This window comes from Bombus huntii, chromosome 2 (genome assembly GCF_024542735.1).
Source record: "Bombus huntii isolate Logan2020A chromosome 2, iyBomHunt1.1, whole genome shotgun sequence".
NCBI lineage: Eukaryota > Metazoa > Arthropoda > Insecta > Hymenoptera > Apidae > Bombus > Bombus huntii.
Genome location: NC_066239.1, coordinates 11,555,121 through 11,578,476, shown reverse-complemented (window position 1 = coordinate 11,578,476; position 23,356 = coordinate 11,555,121). Strand labels below are relative to the sequence as shown.

General features: G+C 38.0%; 1 protein-coding gene across 3 annotated transcripts in view; it reads right to left on the bottom strand.

Moving 5' to 3' along the window:
• The window catches only part of LOC126876808 (neurogenic protein mastermind-like), a 248,682-nt gene that overhangs the window by 162,286 nt on the left and 63,040 nt on the right, over window positions 1-23,356 (bottom strand). Inside the window, exon 2 of one of the 3 annotated variants that reach the window (XM_050639678.1) lies at window positions 19,476-19,592. The exons of the other annotated variants lie outside the window; for them this stretch is intronic. Within the exon in view, the coding sequence (XP_050495635.1) occupies window positions 19,476-19,592 (117 nt within the window). The remainder of the gene's footprint in view (window positions 1-19,475; window positions 19,593-23,356) is intronic. 3 annotated transcript variants of the gene reach the window in all.

Below are 23,356 nucleotides of genomic sequence, written 5' to 3'. Positions count from 1 at the left end.
TCGCCGCGAAAATCGACGCAGAAGTTGCCACTGTTTCGTCCCTTCGCGACATTTCGTGTCAAACTTCTGCCATGCTTTTTCACCATTTTCTTCGTGCGATACGTCTTTCGATTGAGAATTGCTCGCGAGTACATTATTTTGTAAATTTTAGCATTAGGAGTATTCACTACCAAGAGGATTAGCTTTCAGATAATGAAAGTTGCAGTTCCGTGATACTATGCAAATTATTCGTTCCCTTCGATGTTCATCAACGTGTTTAACCAGCATGTCAGAGTTTCCGAAAACAAACAAATCCAATGAACTTAAAAATTCGAATATTTAAAAATTCAAATGTATATTTATACACATAGAAATTTGTATCGATTCGAGTTAGAAATTTTTACTGATCCATCGAACAATTTTTTACCAAAGTTAGAAGTTTATTTATCAGAGAAAAAGATATGATTCGAATATGACTCGTCCATTCAGATATTAAATATAGTCGAACGATTGTTGAAGTCAATTGGAAAAAGTAAAAAAGTAACTTTTGTGGAACTAACATAATGGTACTATATATATATATATTTATTTCATCCCCCTGGTGTTATCAATTCATGCTATTCTATAGGGTTTTTTGCGGTGGATAGCTTCCGATGCTTGACGTTTCGAAGCCTACGCCAATGGTTGACACGTTCGCACGGAGGATATGAAAATATCGGCAGATACCATCCGCCATTTCTGAAATGGATTTCGTGAACGGTCTAGTCTAACTCATCGATTGAGGGTCCATGCAACCCCCTCGTGTGACTCGCCTGCTTCGAAACGCATGGGCTCTCGTCTCTCGTTGCTTTCCTATCCAGTTATTCGTCGACAGATTCCTGTCACAGAAACTAGAAATTTTGAGTTCCACTTAATATCGACAGTAACGAATTCTTTCGCATTTTAATTGCGAATATATTCTAGACAAAAGACTGGTAATCTTGTAGTAAATTATATGCGATAAATTAAGGAAGAATTGATTTATTTGTCTTATTACGGAGTAATAATATTCAATTGTTAACAATGAATTAATTCATTAGAAAGATCAATGAAATGCAATTGCAAACAGTAAACGATTAAATACAAACAGTAACTGAAATTAAGTATCGACGAGCAATGAAATATTATGAAACAATTGCGACAAATCGATAAATTATAATTTATCATCCTTAACAATTACTTGACAATATGTACATAGACGTTCGTTAATCGAATCTTTTTTTTATTTTATTCTCGTATCTCTAATTTATTCGATACACTTTTTAAATTAATGTGTAATAAAATGCTTACCCATCAAATCCAACACAATTACAACAATTTGTATCGGGTATATACGGTCTGTTAAAACGATTTCGATCAGTTGGATGATTATCTTCTGCTTTTCGAAGGCATACCGTTCACCATTGTAGGTCGTCCGCGTCCCATTGTCGGCGCGGCTCTTTTTCACGCTGCTTTATTTCGTCTCGCCGCAGAAACGGCATTTCACTTTCTCCGGGGCACGAATTCCAAATGGAATTCCAGGGAAAAGGGTGCGGACCGTGAACGCCCTCCTGCGACACGCTCGAATCTCTGCGCGACCAACCGATCAACACTGCCGTGCAAATCCGTGTCCCGTTTTGTTCGTGGAATGTTTATTGCTCGGTTTGTAACGTATGTACTGCCTTTTACAAGCGTCGCAGCATTTACGTCTATCGACATAACTGAACTACAGCAAATAGAGTAAGTTGACATCGATAACAATTCAATGATTCTAAGATGCAAATTTCCAAATTCTGAAGAATCGAAAGATTCAGAAATTCGGAGATTCTAGGATGCAAATTTTCAAATTCCAAAACAATTCAAGAATACAGAAATTTAAAGATTCGGAAATTCAAAGATTCAAGGATGACAAATATTCAGAGATTCGAAAGTTCAAAGATTCAAATATTCAAACATTCAAAAGTTGAAAATGTAAAGTTTAAATATTAAAATTGCAGATCGTTCTTTTCAAATTCAGAATAATTTCGACGTAGTCTCGCGCAACTTTTCGTCAGTGGGCTGATTCATTTACAGTTGAATCATCGATGTGAATTATTAACAATCACCGGCTGACCTATCTTCGTGGAATCGATTTTAAGATACGGTGGAAAACAGTTCCGCGATACTTAACATATCTCAATACGGTTAATATATATGTCTATATTTCACGCCTACCACGTCGCCATTAAAAGCTGTCGCAGGTGACCGATGCATTACGCGTGAAAATCCAATTGTTCCTGTTTCGATCCTAAAACAAGATAAACGCGCGAATGCGAATGCGGAATTTGAAAACACGTATGTGATCCGTGCGTCAAGCTAACATAAAACACTGTTTTTGAATTAAGCCATCTAGGTGTGAGTTGTACTTTTAGTGAATTCAGCAGGTTGGATTTTAAACTGAAATTTTAAACTGTTCACCGGAGGCAGTTGCTCTCCCTATTTAATTATATAATCTACTATTTTTTTTACCGATTAGCTACCTCTAGTCAATTATCGATTGGAAACTTTGATCAAGAAAGCACCGAGTAATTAAGAGTTTACTTAATCGATCAATATCATTTATTTTACAAAGCTGTTGCATGCAAAATCCTATCAGTCAGGCAGATATTAAACTATTACGCGGGAGAAAGGGATTATTTTATTTTAAAATATTCAGAAATATGGAAGATTTTCGAATGCTTTTCTCGTGAAACTCTGTTTGAATTTTAATTTAATGAAATTCATTCTATTAATTCTTTGTTCCCAGATTCGATCGACGAATGCATTACACAGACGTAAATATTAGCTTGTTCGAAAAATGCCTTTCTTTTTACAACCACGCATCTTTATACAAACACGAAACCTAATCTGTCGAACGTTGTGATCTTTAATTTTAATAGAACAAAATGGATCATACGTAATTCGGCAAAAATAATATAAAACAGAAAATATTGTGCATCCATTATTTCCTTATAAAACGAAAGAAACTTTTCGGACCACCTAATATAATAGATATAAATGCAAATTTCAGGGTACCGATATTTTTCCTATCTACTCTCAGGAATATTTTCGAAATATGCGAGATATTAAATATGCGTTGTTATTAAAAACACAAATATTTTTGACGCGTCACCGCACGCCAATGATAAACATAGATGGAAGAAATAACACGAGCTAACGTACGGTTTCGATTCGTCAACCACGTCTCCAGGAATCACGAGTTTTTCCTCTCCTTTCAAGCAATCACACATAATGCTTCCATCCATCTCCCGCATAGAAACGATCGCGTCGAATCGCGCTGGCCGTATCGTACATCGACTTTGCCACGGCTCTAACAAATGGTTAGTATTTATCAACAACAGACCGACTCATTGTGGCCACGAACCACAATCCACCGTGCTCAGAGATGATTCCAAACAAAAACACGTTACTAGTATCGAGCTATGCGAGCAAAATAAAAGACGAGAACTAGAGGAATCTCATGAACAATAGAGAAAGCCAAGGATGGACAAAGGACAGTTACCAAGAATCACTGACGGCCACTGTTAGTCACTAACGATCAAAACGTTGCTCTTTGAAGTTTCTACTCGCCAATTATGTTTTGTCGGGGAATACTTGCAAGCTTTGTATCTTATACGTTTCAGCTAAGTCGATTCTCAATTAGAGAAGATTCACAGAAGATTCATGGGAGAAGCTACGTTTGAGAAGCTTCGTGGAAGATAAGATAAATTTTAGGACAGAAAAGATTGATACGAGATTTATAAATTTTGAGTTAGAAAAGATTCACAGATGATTCGGATAGATTGAAGTCTCAAAAAGATATACAGAAGATCATATAGAGATTACACAGATACATAGAGCTTGGAGATTAGAAACGTTTCAGATATCTCGGTGCAAAGTCAGCGGCGAATATCTACTTTCGACGTGAACCTTCGTTGAAAAATATTTGTTTCTTTGGTTCAAAAGAGCAAAAATCGCTATCTCATACTCTTCCTTCTGTGTGTATATATTTATACGCTTTTGATCGTATTTTACAGTGCATCAGAAAGGGAAGAAAAATGGCATCATTTTCGATCTTATTGTCAAACCAAATTACCAAAGTTTCGTGTCAAAAGAGTAAGTGAATAATCGAGAAGTTTTCTTCGAAACCTTTCGACGATCTCGCCTCCCAGATCGAGATCTCCGATAACAAAGACCTTGGAATAAAACTTCACGAACTTCCAAGGAAAATCTTCCTTCGAATAAGATTAAAAAAAAAAAAAAAAAAAAAAAGAGGTGGTCGAATAAAAGGAAGTTCACAATCAAAAATCTTTTCCTATCGAGTAAGAAGCTCAAAGAAGTTTCCTTGATTTTCAGTGATCGTCGTTTCGTTTGTTCCCGACTGATTTTATAGGAAGGCTCGCGTCAACGTCGTCGTGTCGCTTTCTTTCGTCGCGGCCGGAAGTGAAAGATTGCCGCGTCACGTTCAAAGAAAGGCGTTCCTTTATTTCCACGATAACCCGTCTCTTTGTCGATAACGAATCACTGGAGAAAGTAAGATTCCTCATGATCCACTATCGTTTACTTCTTCGTTTCTCTTGAACACGCTGTTGAAGCTTTGTCGAATCCACCTGAAACCTGTTTTCGATTCGAAACCAGCACTATGCTCGCTATCCTTGCTTTTATGCAAGATACACCTGCTGTGTTTGTCTGCCGAGTGATTTTACGACGATTACGCGGTATTAATCGGCTTTTGGTTGCGTTTCGCGATCCCTGTTCGTGGATGCAGGCGGAAGGAACAGTGATTGGAGCGGAAAGCGAGAGGGTGAAAGTGTTTCGAGAGGTAAGAGAAACGATCGGCGAAGGATGAGATTCGCCACGGCGATTGTAACAATCTCCGCTCGGTCATTATCGGTTCAGATGCTCAGGTTGATTTAGTTGATCGCTGTTTCTTAGAAAGATTGATAACAGTAGATACGACGGAGAGGAAATGAGATACAGTTTAGACGTTTATACAGTAATATGTTGTTTGTCACAATAGAATCTCTTTTATTTGAACAATTGGAGCCGTACAGTTTGTGTAACTAAAGCCCACGTAAAATGAAACTTTGTTGATTCTCTCCTATGATCCTTTGTTCGTACGTGAAATAGAAGTTTACGTCCGGATGAGTAGATTGAACCGGCAGAAGCTTTTTAAGCGCTTCGCAAAACGTGGACGAGATATCTCGCGACACAGTTTCGTTCGTATGATCGTCACGAACCAAGCACCCCGCGATCTGTTTTTCCGCAATTACAACTTTTGCCCTAATAAACAGACACGTGGGATAACTCGTCCGTGGCCATCGTACGAATGATATTGTATCGCGAGCTATCTCATCCGTGACTGCGAGGCGATTAATTAAAGAATAAATAAAATTTGGTATACACATAAATATACAAATAAGTGAACCCTTACGATGCTAATGGTACAATGAAAAATTTTTATGAAAATGATTGGACTGTTATAATTACTCCGACATCACTGAGACCTACTGGGATATGAAATTAGCATATTAGTTGCATTGTAAGTATTTTCATAATATTTTCAAACTTCAGTGTAGAATAGTCTGCGCTATAATGTTATTATCGAGTGTATTCGAGCAAAGTCTATGAACTATCGAAATCATTCGAATAATTACAATACGATAATTCACGTGTTAATTGCAACTATCCTTCTTGGACAAATTGAGCAGTTACTTGGATATGATAACGATCGAACAAGAAATTAAACGATCATAATCGATTTATAAAATTTATTTATTAGACGTGAAATAGTTGCTTTGAATTTAGATCGCGACGAAATACGACTCTGTGTACGGTTTCTAAGACAAGGCGCGTACCGCGCGAGACATTTTTGTAACAGCGTAGCGGGGATTGGAAATGCGTGACGAGGCCCAAAGTGCAGCTACGCAACGGTGACACAAGGCACAAGAACCGCTCGCAGACGGAGATCAAAAGCTGCGTGCAACGGCACACGCCTCTCACTATTGCGAAAGTTTGCTCGGCGCACCGGCAATTCGCAGATATATGAAACGCTCTGTCGAAGCAGATGATTTACCGTGTAGAAACGCATCGTCCGCTTCCTTTCTTGCGCCGCTCGATACACCGCGCTTCGATGCTCGTGACAGTTTAATCGGCGCGTTCAATTTATTACGATAAACGGCCGAAAATTAGCCTTCCTTTAATGGCTCGCAATGACACACTTACGCGCGCAAACTAAACGATCGCAACGTATTGTTTGACGTATGTAATTAGACGAGTAGACAGTTTTGATGATTTTATTGCAAATGAGGAGAGATCGTGGGCGTTGATTGGCTACTTGAGAAACATCGTTTCTTTGAAAGTAAGCAGGATCGAAGAGATAATTGTCGTGATTAAAGAAAATCAATTATCAACCTGATGATCGATTAAGAAGCTAGATTTTGCGAGATTCGTGCAGTTAATTGATCGTTAGATGGTGGATGGCTACTTCGATTAAATAATTTGTTTAGATTTATCGATAAATTCTTCGTCACGCGTTTGGTTGATACTTGCGATTTGATTAAAGTAAGAATAGTTGTGAGGTTGAAATAAGAGAAGAATTTTAGTTGAAAATTTGTTAGATGAACTTACCAATAAATCTGCATGATTGTAGTTCTTGTAGTATATATTTGAAGTACTTACCTGAAACAGAAAAACATAGTTTCGATTAGATTTACGTGCTCAAAGAATATAAATAATTATGTACAAATAAACTGTATTCGTTACCATAGTCGAGTAATCTTTCCAATCTCACGAGTCGCCGACCAATACGCGGAACACAATAAAGGAGATATTTCCTGTAAGCGTCAGACGCGTGCGTCTGAATGCTTTCGCTTAGACATGGCGTTCAGGCGCAAAAAGTTTCCTATCAGAATTAGATACTTCATTTACGATGCATTGAAGTCTATATATTACTATATCACATTCCCGCTTGAAAGAAGGCGTCAGGAAGAAATACGAGTTCGACCGATCGTAATATGTAGATTAAACCTTAATCTCATACGCATTCTAGGCTGTAGCGTACAGTAGAATTCTACTTACTTCAATTTATCTAGGACAAACGCTACTGCAGATTTTTCTTTCATATGATAGGAATTTGAATAAGCATAACCATCGAACAAGAATTCATTTAATCGCCGGCTAAAATTTCATTTGTATAAATCGAGGATATTATGTATTTTTATATACACGATATAATAGGACATCATCTATTTGTCCAAATAGTATACACAAGTTCAGATATACAATGCAATAAAATTTCAGTCAATTTTAATTTTATTCAGTACTCGAAATGATCACCTCCATATCGCCTGATGAGTACTCCTCCTGCCCCCTGTACTGTCCTTCTACTCGTCAATCTACTTCTGCACAGTACTGACGTATCCGATGCTTATAGAAAATCCCGCCTTAAGAAAACTATTATGATTCCATACTACAAAACTACAAATCGAGACGATTCCTCCGAGGCGACTAGCTTCTCCAACATAAAACTTTCTCTCGGGAAAGGACAGGACGAGGTCTAGTCCACCTGAGCTGGTCGAGCCGAGGAAATTATATCTTCGCGATCGATCGAGAGGGCCAAGCTAGCTAGCCATCGTTGGTCCCTTGCAACCAGCCGGCTGTTCAAACGGTTGGAACACGTTCTTTTCTCCCTTGTTCCGGGGTGATGTAATCCGGGCACGGTATTACCTTTGCGAAGTGTGCGCTCTAATCGACTTATCGTCTTAGAGTAATCGATCCACGCGAACCCGATGTACAAGTCAAAGAAGGAAGAGCGGAGTTTGAACGTTTGCTAAACGCGAATAGAGGTGCCCATCTGCAGTTGATCGTGCCGGCTCTGTAATGTAATCGTTTAATCGATGCTAAGCAAGCGGGCACAGGCGAACGAGGAAGCTGACGAAACTCATGGAAATGAGAAACCTGTCCGCCTTGCGAACAATACCGTCTGTCGAGTTGCCATCCTAGCTGACCAAACCGAAATCAAGATCGAAGCTCCCCTTTCCAGCCCCTCGTACCGTTACGAGGCAACCATGCGCAGAATCCTCCAACGATTGATCGCGCTTGCCCAGAGATCGTTTCTTCGCAAGTTCGCAGTTTCTTTTTCGGAGGCTTCGGTCGTCGGAATTTTTCTATTTTTGATCTTATGATAATAGGACGAATGTGACGGAATGAGAGAAACGTTTAGAGTCACAGAGCTTTAGTGAGATAGCGAGATCGTAAAGCTGGCTAGATCAAAGTTAACTTTCGCCCGGTGGAGGCTGGATCGTTGTCGCGAGCGTCGAATATTTTACTTTACAGCGATAAAACGAAGAATCAACTGCAAAGGATTTGTATCCCTATGTGATGAGAAAGTTTATCATACTTAAGTGATAATACCGTAAAGTCGTAAAACAATCTGTTAAAACAATAATACGTAAATGTAACTTGGGATTGTATAAAATATACTTCAGCTATAATTATTAGAGCAAGCTTCCTCTGACACAGTCCAGTCCGAAACAAAAATTGCAAATTTAGATAAGTCGAAAAATTCCAAATCTGTCTTAAGCTAGGTATAGAATTATCTTGTACCGTTTCGTTGCCAAATTTCAATGGAATCCTCATAACGAAGAAGAAGAACCGAACCAATCTCTGTCTAGATTACTGCTCTTCCATATGAGTGGTAGAATGCAGATGCGAGCGTAGATGTCACTGCATCAATCAGTAGCGCCAGGTGATTTAAGGATCCAATTTAAGGTTTGGTTATATCGTAGGCTATACGCTTATGTTACTCTGACACAGAATCGCGCAGCCAGTTTCTAGGCGACCCGGAGATGCAGAGGCTTGCTCTGGCTGGCTGGCTGGCTGGCTGGCTGCGTTTCTAGCGTCTATCGATCCTATCGGCGAGGCTTCGGCGACGGCACACACCGAATACATTTTCACGTTGACTGCTAGCGAAAATGTCTGTACACGCGGCGTAAAATCGACGCTCTGCCTTCACGTTTACGAAATAGCAAGTTCAACCGTTTCTATCAATACGTTTCTATCAATTAGTGGAAACTGGGGTTTCACTTGGTTGGTTGATTAATCCGGTACGAGGATATTTGGTCCGGCAGATCTTTGGTTTTTCCAAAAACTCGATTAGCCTCGATCATTCTCGTGGATTATATTTTTGGTCTTATATGTTAAATGGAGGAATTTTTGACAGATAAAATAAAAAATGAATATTTTCTATACACATAACGAACAGCACAACAATGGCAACTGAACACAGAAATATCAAATTTAATTTCTTTGTTTATCATTTTTTGGCAACAGCTTGCATTAAAATTAGCCATTTTCCATACTGCATTGAAAGAAGAATATTGAAATGTTACACATAACGAGTATTTGATAACATTTCACTTGTTAAAATTGAAATCAGGATTAAAATTAAATTTGTTCACGAATACAGATTTATTCGTTACGTCCGGATGGTAATCGTCAACACGAGCGTGATTCGATGTTACAAAGTAAAAGTACAGTACCTTAAATTAAATTTGATTAAAACTCGAAATCTGCGTCACTGGTCCTCGCCAAAAAGAAATACAACGTCATCGCGATGATCGTGTCAATTCTTTCTTCAAAATAAAAAGAAACTATGCCTGGTATTGTTAACTCGCAGCGAACAAACGGACGATTGTTGCCCGTTTGAAGATATAATTCTACTGGCGATCGAATGGTGCGCGGCGCGTGTAAGAAACATCCGCGGCATCCGATAGTATGCGGGCAAGAATGCCGGCGCGATGGGATACAATCGTGATCTAGAATGCGGAAGCGCTGAATTACATACTGGCAACCAATTAATTAACGGGCTAAGTACGTCAATCGAAATTCCCTGCTTAATCCATGCCGACTGCTGAAGCTCGTGCTTCGCGTTGTCTCTCGTTTCTTGTCGAACTTTCTAGCACGACGAGTCACCGACGTAACCGTGTCATTCTTCCGTGTTAGATACACGAATGATACTTGAATATGTCTAGTCAGCGAGGAACGCGAATACATTTGGAGAAAATGAGAAAAATTTATTTCAGGATGAGAAAAATGAGTTTGAGGGTTGGAATGTTTGGAATTTTAAGAAAACTTGCAGGATGCGACGAAGTTTGATTATTAAATTCGAGAATTAAGAGAAGGAAGATTGAAGATTATGAGATTTATTATTTTTTTTTTTTTTTATTAATCGGTTTACTTTAATGTAAGTGATTTTTTTTTTCTTTTAGTTTGGATTGAATGAATGTATTCTGTTTCCAATTTTACAGGCATTTGCGTTACGTCATTAAAAATACATACGCAACGAAAGCTGGTTTGCTTTTATTTTTTAAATAAATACGCTACTTCACAGACGAAGAATAAACAGATAAAATATCGAAAATATTTTACAGTACAACGCTCGTATGCACAACTGGCAAATGAACCAAACATTTACATTAGCCAAATCTATATATTACGTAATGCTTGTATTACTTTACTTTTGCATTTTAACTTTTAATCTCTATCATGCTTTCATCGGTTCCTTGATTGTAATTAACTTACTAATTCGAATTAATTTATCTTCAGTTTAGCATCTAACGTTCTCCATATCAACAATTTTCTGCAATTTATTTATATAAAACAAATTGAACAATTCAATTGAAATAAAACATACTGGATCTCCCGCACATTTATTTATAAGAAATTCCTTTCTGTACAATTCGAAGTCTCGAATAATTATTAATAGTAATAATATTAATAATAATAAATTACTCAACAATCTGAATAATATCCCTCTGTAAGGATTCGATATCACACAAGAAGAGGCCAAACTCTTTAATCTCGTATTTCCTAAAGTTTCACCTGGTACACGCTCAATCGTGATACCAGTATCGCTATTCTCATCCCTTAGGTTTTCATCCGGCGTTTCCACGAACCAACGTTCCACGTCCTGATTCACCATTTACTCCTCAACTTCATTTTCTTTTCTACACCTCGCGTGTAATCATCGCCAATCACTTCTTCAAATCCACTTACGTAAGCAGTAAGTACATCTCGCCTTTCCTCGGCATCTAATCCCGAAGCTAATCCAAACCAAACAGAAGGAGAAACAAATAACACACAAACCAATGGAAAGGGAAGGATCAGAACCAAAATTAAAAGCATAATCATCTCCTAAAATGCCGAGGTGAAAACAAGGTTTTATCGTTGATCGAAGAATTCGTTGCGGAGGAACCTCGCAGAGGAACGAAGAAAATCGCGATCATGTTAAAAAAAAAAAAAAAAAATGCGTGGCGGTCTCTGGCAGGTTGGCTGGCTGTCGTGGTATTATTTCGTGCGAGCGGGAAATTACCATGACAAAGCCGAAATTGGCTGCGCTGAAGCGAGCAACCCTAAGCAGCACAGCATGTACCAGTGAAACACAGGTCTCCAGCTTCATGCGCGCGCGCGCGCGCGCACATACTACCACGTTGTTGTACGGCGACCGTCCGCCTAATTGCAGGTGACGGCCGCTGCAAATTTGCCCTTTGGATCGGCCCGTATGTCTCCCTCTCACCCTTTCTTTTACTCTCTCTCTCTCTCTCTCTCTCTCTCTCTCTCTCTCTCTCTCTCTCTCTCTTACTTTGCTAAATCGAGCCTTCGAACCGAGAATTGCTACGTTGTTGCCGAGAATACAATCCACCTATTACCGCTCCGTTACAAACAACCTTCGTCGTGAATACCTTGTGTCACGGAGGCGAAAGAAGTAATGCAGCCTCTTTTGTGATGTCCATGGAGGATATTTTGCGTTCCTGGAATTGTTAAGAAATAGAGGAATTCGGGAAACGATGATCGAAGAAGCAGAGAATTAAAAGCGAATCTGTTTGGAAAATTTGTAACAGGGAAATCTTTTTTTTCGGTATCTTCTATCCGAGGCATATACAATAGAAGTCAATTCGATTAATTTAATGAAGATTAAGCTGTTGATTTTTGTAGAATTGAAAAAAGAAGCACGCGATCGAGGGTGAATTTGTTTGGCGTAATATGACGACAAATCGAATAACTTTATCAACGTTATACGATTGTTATTATTAAACAGAGTTTTTATCATTCCGTCGCAACACCGATAAAATCCAATCGGTACAATAAAAAGAAAACGAAATAAGAATTAAAAAAAAGGATGTAAAGAGTATACCAGATATGCAACATTCCAAGCTACAGAGAGTTGCAAAATGTTAATTTAAAATACACTTTTTCGATTGTACCATTAATTACGCGGTACACTGTACATGTCGAATTTATCACACCACATGAAAAAAAGGGTCCTTAAATTTAACGATTAGTCTCCAACGTAATTAAGAAGATGGTGAATGGGCGCGGTTCCCCTTTAATTTAGATGCCGTAATAGGTTATAAAGGATTATATGCTTATAATAGGTTATAAAACTTAATTGTAACAGGGGAACCACTTAACTGAAATCTACTTAATTAAAAACAAACTCAAATCTATTCGAACTGCTAAGAACAAACGAGAAAAAAAAATTGTGCGCGTCAGATTAATTTATCTACGCTCTAAAATATATTTAGATATAAAATAAAATTGTTTACACGAATATTAAATATGTTTGCCAACATATATAAGTTAAATATCGTGAGGTAATGATTCGAAAAGCTTATTAATTATGTAAATTATTTCACAAACAAAGCATCGATAGGGGGGAAAAAAAACGGAAGTACTCGAACAGGTTCGACGTCCCGGATGGTTCTAATTCGACGCGAGGTTTCGCCTTGGCGTAATTTGCTCTCGACTTTCACGGAGATCAGCGAAGAAAGTGCATCGAAGAAATGGGAGCGCAAAAGGCGTCGCCTGAGAGGATCTAAGTGCCAAGTTTCTCGAATAATCGAGAACCTTTCGAAGTTGCTCTCTCTCGCTGTTGATTCATTCCACCGTGTGGAATGTTCTTAAACATTAACCAACAAAAAAGACCAGTTTCCTTTTCTGGTGCCAATCATACGAATGTATTACATCTATCTCGCATCTTTATAAAATTTTAGAACGAGTTAAAAGACGAATTAAATGCTAAGAAATAAATAACGATTAATGGCATTTTATTTTTAATAGAAATTATTTTGTTCTGTAGAAATTAAACTATGTTCGTGTTTATAACATAAATATAAAGAAAAAGAACCAACCACGATCATGATGCAAAAATATGTAACGTGTAATAAAATGTTAAACTTCTTTTGATAAAAAGTGATAAATAATGGGTGCTTGAAATTTTATTGGAAATTACTTTGTTTTACGAAGCTGCTACTAGCTCTGTTACTAACTTAAATAAAATTAAAATAAAATACAATCGCTATGCAGAAATACATGACAAAATTTTGTAGCCATTTTTGATGGAAACTAAACATTGTCCGTAAATGGTAAATGATGAAAATATTTTACTTTATTCCATATAGTGTTTACTAATTCCGCTTGTAATTTAAATGAAATTAGGAAATTAAGACCGATGATCACACAAAAATAAATCATACCCACCAGCTATCGGAATTGACGTCGATTAAAATGTGTAATGATACTTATTTAAACGGATATCCATTATGAGTAAATATCGGTTACGCTTTAATATTAAGCACTCACTGAATGAATATTAATCATAATGAATGTGGATAAACAATTGGTTTATGCGACTACGTATAATCGTATGAACTAAAGAAACACAAGGAAATCGTAACTTGTTATCTTTGATTCTACATAAATCGCTTCATTTCCGTCTCTAATATATTATCATAAAAATTACAATAAATCAATTTATCCAATACATTACACACGCCACACTCTCTAATTTTACGAGTTCTATAAGTAAAAGCATCGTCGAAATTTTTATACCACGTTATACAGATCTACAGTATACAAAGGATCTTATAAATGCATATATATATATATATATATATATATATATATATATATATATAACCTAAATATTATTTTATCTTTCTATTATCTTCTATCATATCCAACTTTTCATAACAAAATGACTATATAGTATAAATACAATATATCGTTCTATGTAATGTATTACAAAATAGATGCGACATCTTTGTTCCACTTCCAAACATTCATTTGCAAACGACATTTCACCTAAACTATATACATATTCACGTGCTCACATCATTTAAGGTTAACATTTCTCCATCTCCATTTGCATCTGCATCCCTATTTCATCCCCTTTTTCTTTACCCACTCGAAAACCCACTTAGCCCCCAATCAAAAAAGGTACAGAGAGATGCAATAAAATATCCCTTATTCTTGCACTTTGCAACAATTTCATGGACGAGTTGAAAACGGAATCGAAATACGCTGGAATGTCTGCTGAAAATTCCCCCGGTACGTGGTAGGCACGACCGACACGGGCCAGAAACAAATCGCGGTAATGAAAATTGAACGGCGGATTACACCGAATCGGCGGGACAAACAGGCGAGCGAGGAGCTTCGTAACAATTCGCCGGTGAAATTGGCCACGTTCCCTTCTTTCTATCTTTTTCTCTTCCTCTCTTTTTTTTTTTTTTTACGTTCGTTGCTTTTCGCAGACGCGTACCACCTCCATTCTTCTCTTCCGAGCTTCACGGTTGAAACTGTTCTCTTTTTTTTCCCAATTTTATTTTTTTCCTTTCCCTCCTCCCCTCGTACGCCGGTTTCGCTACTCCCCTACTTTGCTCTCTTCGGTAGAGAGCAGCGGCAAGCTGCCGCTGGTCGATGCTCTTTTTTCCTGCAAACAAGCACCGAGAGAGCGCAAGCTCGCGAATTTGCGTGCCACCTTTCTGCCCACGCTCGTTCAGAAACACACCGGCCGGAAATGTTAACACTTTGTCGACCGCGGAGAGGTTCCTCGTGAGCTCGCCTCTGATGACTACCGTATGCGAGTTTTATGGGACATGTGCGGAAGTAGCGCGATTTGCTCCCTTCATGTACGGATCGTATGTTCCTTTCGTAACCATGTTGCGTTCTTTGGATCGTTTTCAATAGGCAAAAGAATCCGGGTCTGATCGACTATTTCTGATAGATTCAATTCCATTACAAAGATAAGCGATCGTACTAGCCGAAAGCGTCACGTTTATAAACAAGACCAATGCCAAGAGAGATTTATTAAAGCAAAGAAGCCGCGTTACCAATTTTCGTATCTTGCAACCTTACATGTTGCTGTACAGTGGATTAATTCATTATGAGTTCATAGAAATAATGAGAGGTGTGTAGTAAAAGCTGCATAATTTGGTGATTATCTTAAGGCTTTAGCTATTACGAGCGTGATCGTTCGCCACGATATTCTCTTCGTATACCTTGATATTACTACACTTACTTACGTACGATGGAAGGATTCTAAGAGACTTTGAAAGCTGATAATAGATACTCGCCAAGAACTATAACACAGAAATGTAGTTATGCAGCACTGAAATATAGTTATGCAACACTGAAATATAGTAGATCTTTAACACGTTGACGAATCAAACTCCAACAGTGTTACTGTATAGTTGGCTATTTTTCCATCGAACGTATAATGATCGAATTTTATTTAAAAAGGGCAACGTTATAGCGATAACTTTATCGAAATTTCTCCATCTTACGTCGACGATTCGTACGATGATATCCGAACGATGGTCGTTTTGGTACTAAATTGACGCGACCAACGCGTTTAGTTTTCACGTTTCGCTCAATTTGGATCATTTTTCGAATAACAACCACGAAAATTCGATCGCTATTTTTCGAGAATCGTGTGCACTGTAGCGCTTGTTGCCTAAAGTTGCCGGCATTCTCAAGGGATATGACGAGGTAACAGGAACGTTCCTGGACTTAGTGAAGGAAGTTGAGGGCACCGAGATAGTCAAACTGAGTAGCAAAGGTTATCCTTCGTCAGCCTTGACTAACCAGAACTTGTGAACTTCACTGTAGGCGATCTTATTTTCGATGTTGGTAACCGAATATCCGACTTTTCAACGATATATTGGCAACTGGACGTTTCTTCCTCGTGTGCCTTTCATGCGAATAACGAAGGCAATGAAATGGAATATTTAGTGAAACGTACGGTAAATCTAATGACGCTTGTATTACAGAATTTTTTGACGTTGAAGTTTTGATGTAGGTTAAATTTGAGACAAGTTTTCAATACTCTCTAGAGAAATTTTGTTAACGATAGGAATAATGAGTTTCTGAATGATTCGTTTCTGAGATTGATGCGTTTCGGATTTCACTGTTAGGATTCTATGATTTGTAGGATTCGAATAGAGGATGTTGAAGGTGATTTACTTCGCAAGACTATGTGTCGGTAGTCATAAATTCTACGCATGAATTAAAAGATATTCGGTACAAAAGATGGAGGAAAGTCGATTGATTGACGTATAGAAAGTGGAACGTTAGAATGGAAATTTTATCGTTTATCTACATGCATCGACGAAACACGCTTGTAAATTATTCATATATATGATAATTTGCGCAATTTTTAACAACGTTAACATTATTAAAAAAAAATCCAATTCCAATAAAATCCTGTACAATTCTATTTACTTTTGACCTTCGACAAAAACATGAGAACAGCTTCTTCAAATGTCACTGTATCGTTAATAATTCCGACTGGCAATATTGTATCCTACACCATCGCGATAAAACTATTAAAATAATTTCATCCAACGTTGCTCTTTAAATGTCAAAAAATATACGTCGAACGACTCGATAATCTTTTCGACGAGTCTCAAAGCATCATCGACCGAATCGAACCCATCTAACATTTCAAATCAATTTATCATTAAATTCTACGAAACTTCGTATCTCCGAGACCACCACCTTCGATCCACGTCCCAAGGAAAAATAAATAAGTAAGATTAAAAAAAAAAGAAGAAAAGAAAAGGAAAGAAAAAGAGAAGGTAAGGGAAGAGGTGCTTCTTAACGATCGTAATTTACGAACGTTTTCGCAGCGTCGATGGACGCCGGAGGTATACATATTCAGCGCTGGTGGTGCGTGCAGCCGTCTCATTATCAACATCCCGGAAATCTAGCTCGCTATAAACGGGATTTTATGGATGCATGTAGACTGGCAAGTCGTCACCGAAACGCGGGTTGAGAGTAGCAGGGTTTAAAGGTCAACCAAACGATACGTATCCTCGGTCCACCTGCCGATGCACCTTAATTGCATCGTTAGAAGCTCTCGTTAGCGCTGACCAAAGGTGCACGCGCGAGGTTTGCAGCTGAACAGCGGAACTCACGGTAAGAATCTTTCAGTGAATAGTATCGCTGACGAGAATTCACAGGAGAAAGAGTTGCTTCGGATTAGATTTCTTTAGAAAGAAATGTTTCGCTATTTTCTATTTTTCTATTTCTCTATAATATCTTAAACGCGCAAAATATTAAAAAATAAAATTCGATAATAATATCAATTGACTGAAAAAGAACGTAATAACAAGATATTGCATTAACACAATCTAGGCTACTAATGGGTTAAGTACATCGTCCGATTGACTTTACGGCATCAAAATAACTACCACGAAGGCTATCCTTGTAACGTTATGTGAAAGACGACCGTGGGAGTCGTCGCGACGCGAGATCAACAAGTCGAAGAACGTCCGCCGGTGCTTCGACGAGGGCAGCGTTTCGACACGGTTCGTTCTCCGAATAATTGCCATGGGGACGACGTTAAAGTCTGTGAAAGCGGCCTGATAAGTAATGAATCGACGCTGATGTGTGTCACTCGCAATAATTTCACTATATTAATATCGTCACCAATGTCGGCTCGTTGCACCTGCATTATCAGATTACACGTGCAGCTGCATCCGAGTGGGAATCGCGCCGCCACACTTTACGAGCAGTTTATGCGCAACGCACCGTGCCGACGTACATCTACTAAATTATTCTAGGTCGATAAGAAAGCTTCGATCCATATCGTAACGCAGTTGCTTTGCACCGGCCGAATCTACTGTCGACTACTACGAAGAGATATGTTACACATAACTTGACGGAAGAAAAGTAACAAAATTGCACACCACAACCTCATTGTTCTGTTATTACTAACGTTAATGATAAGATAGAAACGTAATGGATATTTCGATATATTAATAATATCGTTAAGTATCAATAAGATATCAGATCAACTGTGACTTTTGTTTCTCTTCGTAGTAGAATTTAACAAAATTTTATACGACGTATAATTTGAAGAGTAGATTATTAGAGTAACATAATTTGTTACTTTGCGCACGAAGCATATTCATTATGTACGAATTTTGAATATCTATTAACCAACGTAAATTTACTCCAAAATTTGCCGGAACATACGTAACTCCACAAAACAATGGCAGAAAACCACTCGACCCGATCGAAATTCCACTGCAATTAACTTCTCCTTTCGCCTTCTAATTTTCCTAATCACATCCAACGAGCGAGACTCGAACTATTTCACCTCGACGTTCAGCTGAATACACGACAAGAAAACGGGACAGAATTTATCCCCGTGAAAGTACAATCAACAACGAGGCTCGGGTAGAAAAATGCAACGGCGCGAACCTTTTTGGGTCACGGAAGCTGCAGCGAGAAATTCACGCTTACAAAGTGCACCGGCCAACTGAAAAACCGCGGTCGGTACCATAAAATATCCAGCGAATGGTGCATCGTAGCGACTCTCTTTCCTTCTTTCTTGCCCTTGGTGGCGAGACTGCTAGAGAACCACATTATGAAAATGCATCCGTCAAGCCTGATATTTCATGAACGATGCCAGTGCGAGGTCGAGCGGGTTCCTGCGACTTACGAGCAACCATAAACCGACCACCCACCAGCTACTTGTACTTGCAGGTACTTTTCTGGAAAGACGAGACACGTCTACTATCTGTCGATCGAATAGCATTTTTAGAACTTTTCCCAATCATAGGCTCAATGATCGAACTATTGTCTATTCGATACAATGCACCAGTATATAATGTTTTAACTTTCAACGAAGAATTTTTCTTCGTCAACAAAAAAGTGTTATCTCACGAGTTATTAATAACAGGAACACATTTCCTCTGATATTTTTGCAGAGACGTAGCGTGCTAAAATTTGACAGTAATATTTTATCAAGAATCAATACATTTACTGTTTAGTTAGTTAACAATTTGCTGAAATCCATTGCAAAATAATTTCCATACGATATTTATTTGTTCTAATCGACATTTTTCCTTACAGATGTCAACGAACTCCTTCGAAACAATCGTAATAAATAATACGTTCATTTCTACAAACATTTTAATCTCCGTGAAACATTGAAAGAATCAATACAGCGCTTTTCGTCTCTTTTTTTAAACTAACGTTTCACGCTGTAATTTGTGCAAAAAGCAATCCAGCGGCTCTTAATCACTGTCGCGTGGCAAGATTTAACGGAGGAGAATCCTCGTTGACACGTTCTCGGATAAATGTCGAGGAAGGGAAGAAAAGCAGCATACCGGAGTATTTCCAAATCCCCCGACGTCCTCTAGCCGAGTATCGACAGGAGAGCGATGCCGATGATAGGGCCTGGCCGTAGGTGTAGCGCGAATTTCGTGACCTGGATAGCGACCGAGCTGAAATGGAGGAAACCTTCTACCATAGCTTGCTTTAACTATTCGTTTCAATCGAAAATTTCTCCATTTTCTTTCCTCTTTTACCTCTCTTTATCGTTCGATGCATTTTACCACGTTGGCTATCAGATAAATTTTCTCTCTGTTTGTTATTTATGGTCTCAATACTTTTTTCACGGTATAACTATATCTATGGTTTTTAGATTTTGCTTAAAATAGGATAATACAATTGAGAAAAAAATAAATACGCAGGGCGTTCGTTCTAATATTCCGCATGATTTGATTGATTTTAGTAAAAATTTAATTTCTTATTTTATTTTTCCGGTAATGTGATAAAAAACTTGTTATTAAGAAACGTTCGTCGAATAAGAATAAGAAAATACATTTTTCTTCGTAGTAAAGTGAAGATTAAGTTTTATCAGCGGAGATCAAATAACCATCTTTAGATCAACTTTCATAGCACTCTACAAATTCGAGAGTTATTGGGCAACAAAATTTTATCGACGTTTATTTCGTAATTCGCGAATAATCGGGCGATATATCAATGATAATATTAGGTTATAGTAGCGGGACTCGGCAAGATTAACTGGAAATTATGAGAATATATTCGCGCGGCGAACGGCTTCGTAAATTAATTTGCATCTAACTCGACGTTACCGATGCAATAAAATACGGCACCGCCACGCGAACAACTCCGGGGAGTCGTTAAAATGGACATGGATAATGCGAAATTTCGGTTAATTGGAATAGGTTCGATAGGAAATTAAGGTACTATAACTGGAATCAAAGATACTAGTGATTTGAGAAAGATAAAGTTCTTTCTCCATATTAGTGGACCTACCGTAGTTTCTTAGCAAAACAAACTGAGCAAACATTTATTATTCGTTGCTATCCAAATACTAAATAAACATAATAACTAAATACCAAAAAACCATTGTCATCTTTTAGTATATGCAAAATTATTAGAGAAAATTGGGGCAAAAGTATCCTCAAGGTTAAAAATCACCATATAGACAACCAGATGATAGTTCAGTAGTAGAGTATAGAATCAGCGAAAGCATCAAGGATAAAATTACGTTTGGACCATATTCTCATCCGCCATCGAGAATAAGAACGATCATCCTCGAAAGCAAACAAAATCGCCGGTGTAACACGATGTTGCGTGCGAGCAACATTCCATCGTTGCTCCACAATGGCCAGGATATTACGACAAAATGGGTAAGTCGAGGTTTCTTTCTCAAGCGTCTTTTCACCGTGTCGCCAGTTGCAAAGGAGGTCAATGTTTACCGCGACGAACATCCGAGAGAGGAGGCGCGGTAAAACCGCTATATGCGTTTTTTCGTACTCTGAAAGGTACAAACGGAAAAAGAACACTCGATGAACACGAAAACGACGACGATGATCGGCGAAGAAATATCATGAGAACAATCGTCGAGAGAGAATCAATACTTATTATTATTATTATTTTTGAAATTGATTATAACGGATCAGTAGCAACTCATTGTCAATTCAAGTCATAGGCTGAACTTTATCATGTTTAGGAGAGACGAATAAGCATTTTATTTCAGTATTAAGTATCTGAAGTATATGTAGGATACGCTATCATTATATCGTATATCGTAATATTAACAAATATGTTGTAATAATGTTGTAATAATAACAAATTTTCGTAATCTGAATACGTCTAAATATATTATTAATACGAATAGATTCTGTAAAACTTACATCAAATATTTGATAACAACAACATTTTACTATACACGTGCAACAACATTTTTTTCCTTTTCGCTAGCCTCCCTCGAATATTTTTACGCATATTTCAAATTTTGTTTCAAAATCATCGTCATCATCATTATTATTATTACTTTATTTTCGTAAGAAATACCGTTTGTATACGGTAGAGAAAATAAAATAGAATTATATGAACACAGAAACAAAAGAAAAGTGCAACATACTGAGACTACTAATCCGTTCACCTAACCTAATTCATAACGCGTTACAAGCCAATTCCAATCGATCTTGGAAGCGGAAGCTCGGCAGAATCCGGGTTATCTTGCGCGTCAAGTAGAAACCTCGACGATTGTTCAGCCGGCGACAACCGTTGCTCGTTCAAACGCGCGCGCGCGCCATCAAGATCGCCACAAATCTGCGACAGATCGCATTTCAAACCTCGACTATTCGTATATTCGATCTGGTTTCCGTGAGACGCAGCTGGCTCGCGACGAAAAAATAAAATAATTGCGGCTCTCTCGAGGTTGGCTTCGACGAATGGCTCGAGGACCAACTCTATCTCTCGTTTCCATCCATTCTCGCTGCCTCTCTTTCTTCTCGTTCTGTCTCTTTCTGTGTCTCCGTCCCATTTGTTCGGAGAGAACAGTGCAGAGTACAACGAAAACCCACAACGCTGGTACAACTCGAGCATGGAACAACAGGGGAGGTAGATGGTGGATGATGGACTCTCTCTCTATACGCGTATTCGCCATTTCTAATATGTCTGAACATATCTGGACGTCGTGGCTGTACTATGGAAACCTAAATCGTTAGTGGAACTCGATTTGGAATCCTCTTATTACGAGTGGAAAGGAAAATGCATTTGGATACATGAAAAGAGATTGGCGCATCGAACATTGCTGAATCGAAACAACATTTGAGGATTTCGAGTTTTGAAAGGAAAAACTGAATTATTGAAATTGGATATTTTATATGATCGTTTTATACGGATTTTTAAGATTAAAGAATATATTTCTCGGAGCAATTCTTCTCCAAAATTGAGTAATATATTTCGTCTAGGACAGTCATGATACAACATCGTACTAACATATCGCGTCTAATGAATTTAACTGATATTATAGTTGTACCACAGATATGATTTATAGATATAAATTATGTACGTTCTTCACAGCTAAAATGTGATCGAGATTAAGTGAATTTTCTTGAATGCTTAAGTTATGCGCATATTATTCAAATAGGTAAAACTTTGTTTTAAACATTATCTACTTGCAATGTAATTTATAATGGAAAATATATCAGAAAGAACGATAAATATCTATACCGCAGCAAGGTGAATTATCGACAAGTTTGATAAACCGGTTTGGTGAACAGTATCGCGTTAATTGCGTTAAAATGATCGATCTTTAAATATCAGCGGCCAATTGGCGAACGGCGCATACGCTATTATGTGCGCAGCGTGAAAATGGCAGTTTGTAAAATAGGTAAAACATAAATATTCGCCATTGACCCTAGCGGAGGTAAAACAACGTTATTGGGCACACTCCCAATAGCCAGATATCGGACTATAATTAAGCCCTATTCTTTGTGTGTGCGAGAATTAACTCCCACCACCAGCGAAAATTCGCAAATATCGTGAAGCAATGTTCGCCATTGAATTTAGCAATATAAAAAAGGGAAGGAGAAGATAGAATCATAATCATAAAAATAGATCATTCCTGTTACATTAAACTTATATTATTACATTCCGGAGGTGAAAAATTAAATCAGACACTTATAACAAACCACCGAATTCTTTCCTACATTGATTTTTGAAAGAACAAGAACCCATAATATGATATCTCTAATATTATATTCTTCATCTTACAAGAAAATTCCATTCGTTCTTTACATTACTTTTCAACTTCGCGTGCCAAGATCGGGTAAAGTATGATGGCGCATGCGCGTGCCCAGTCCAGAAAGTCTTCGACAATTTCGCGCGGTCCATTCGAATACTCCATTCAGAATCGATACCCCACCCCACGAGTTTAACAATTCGT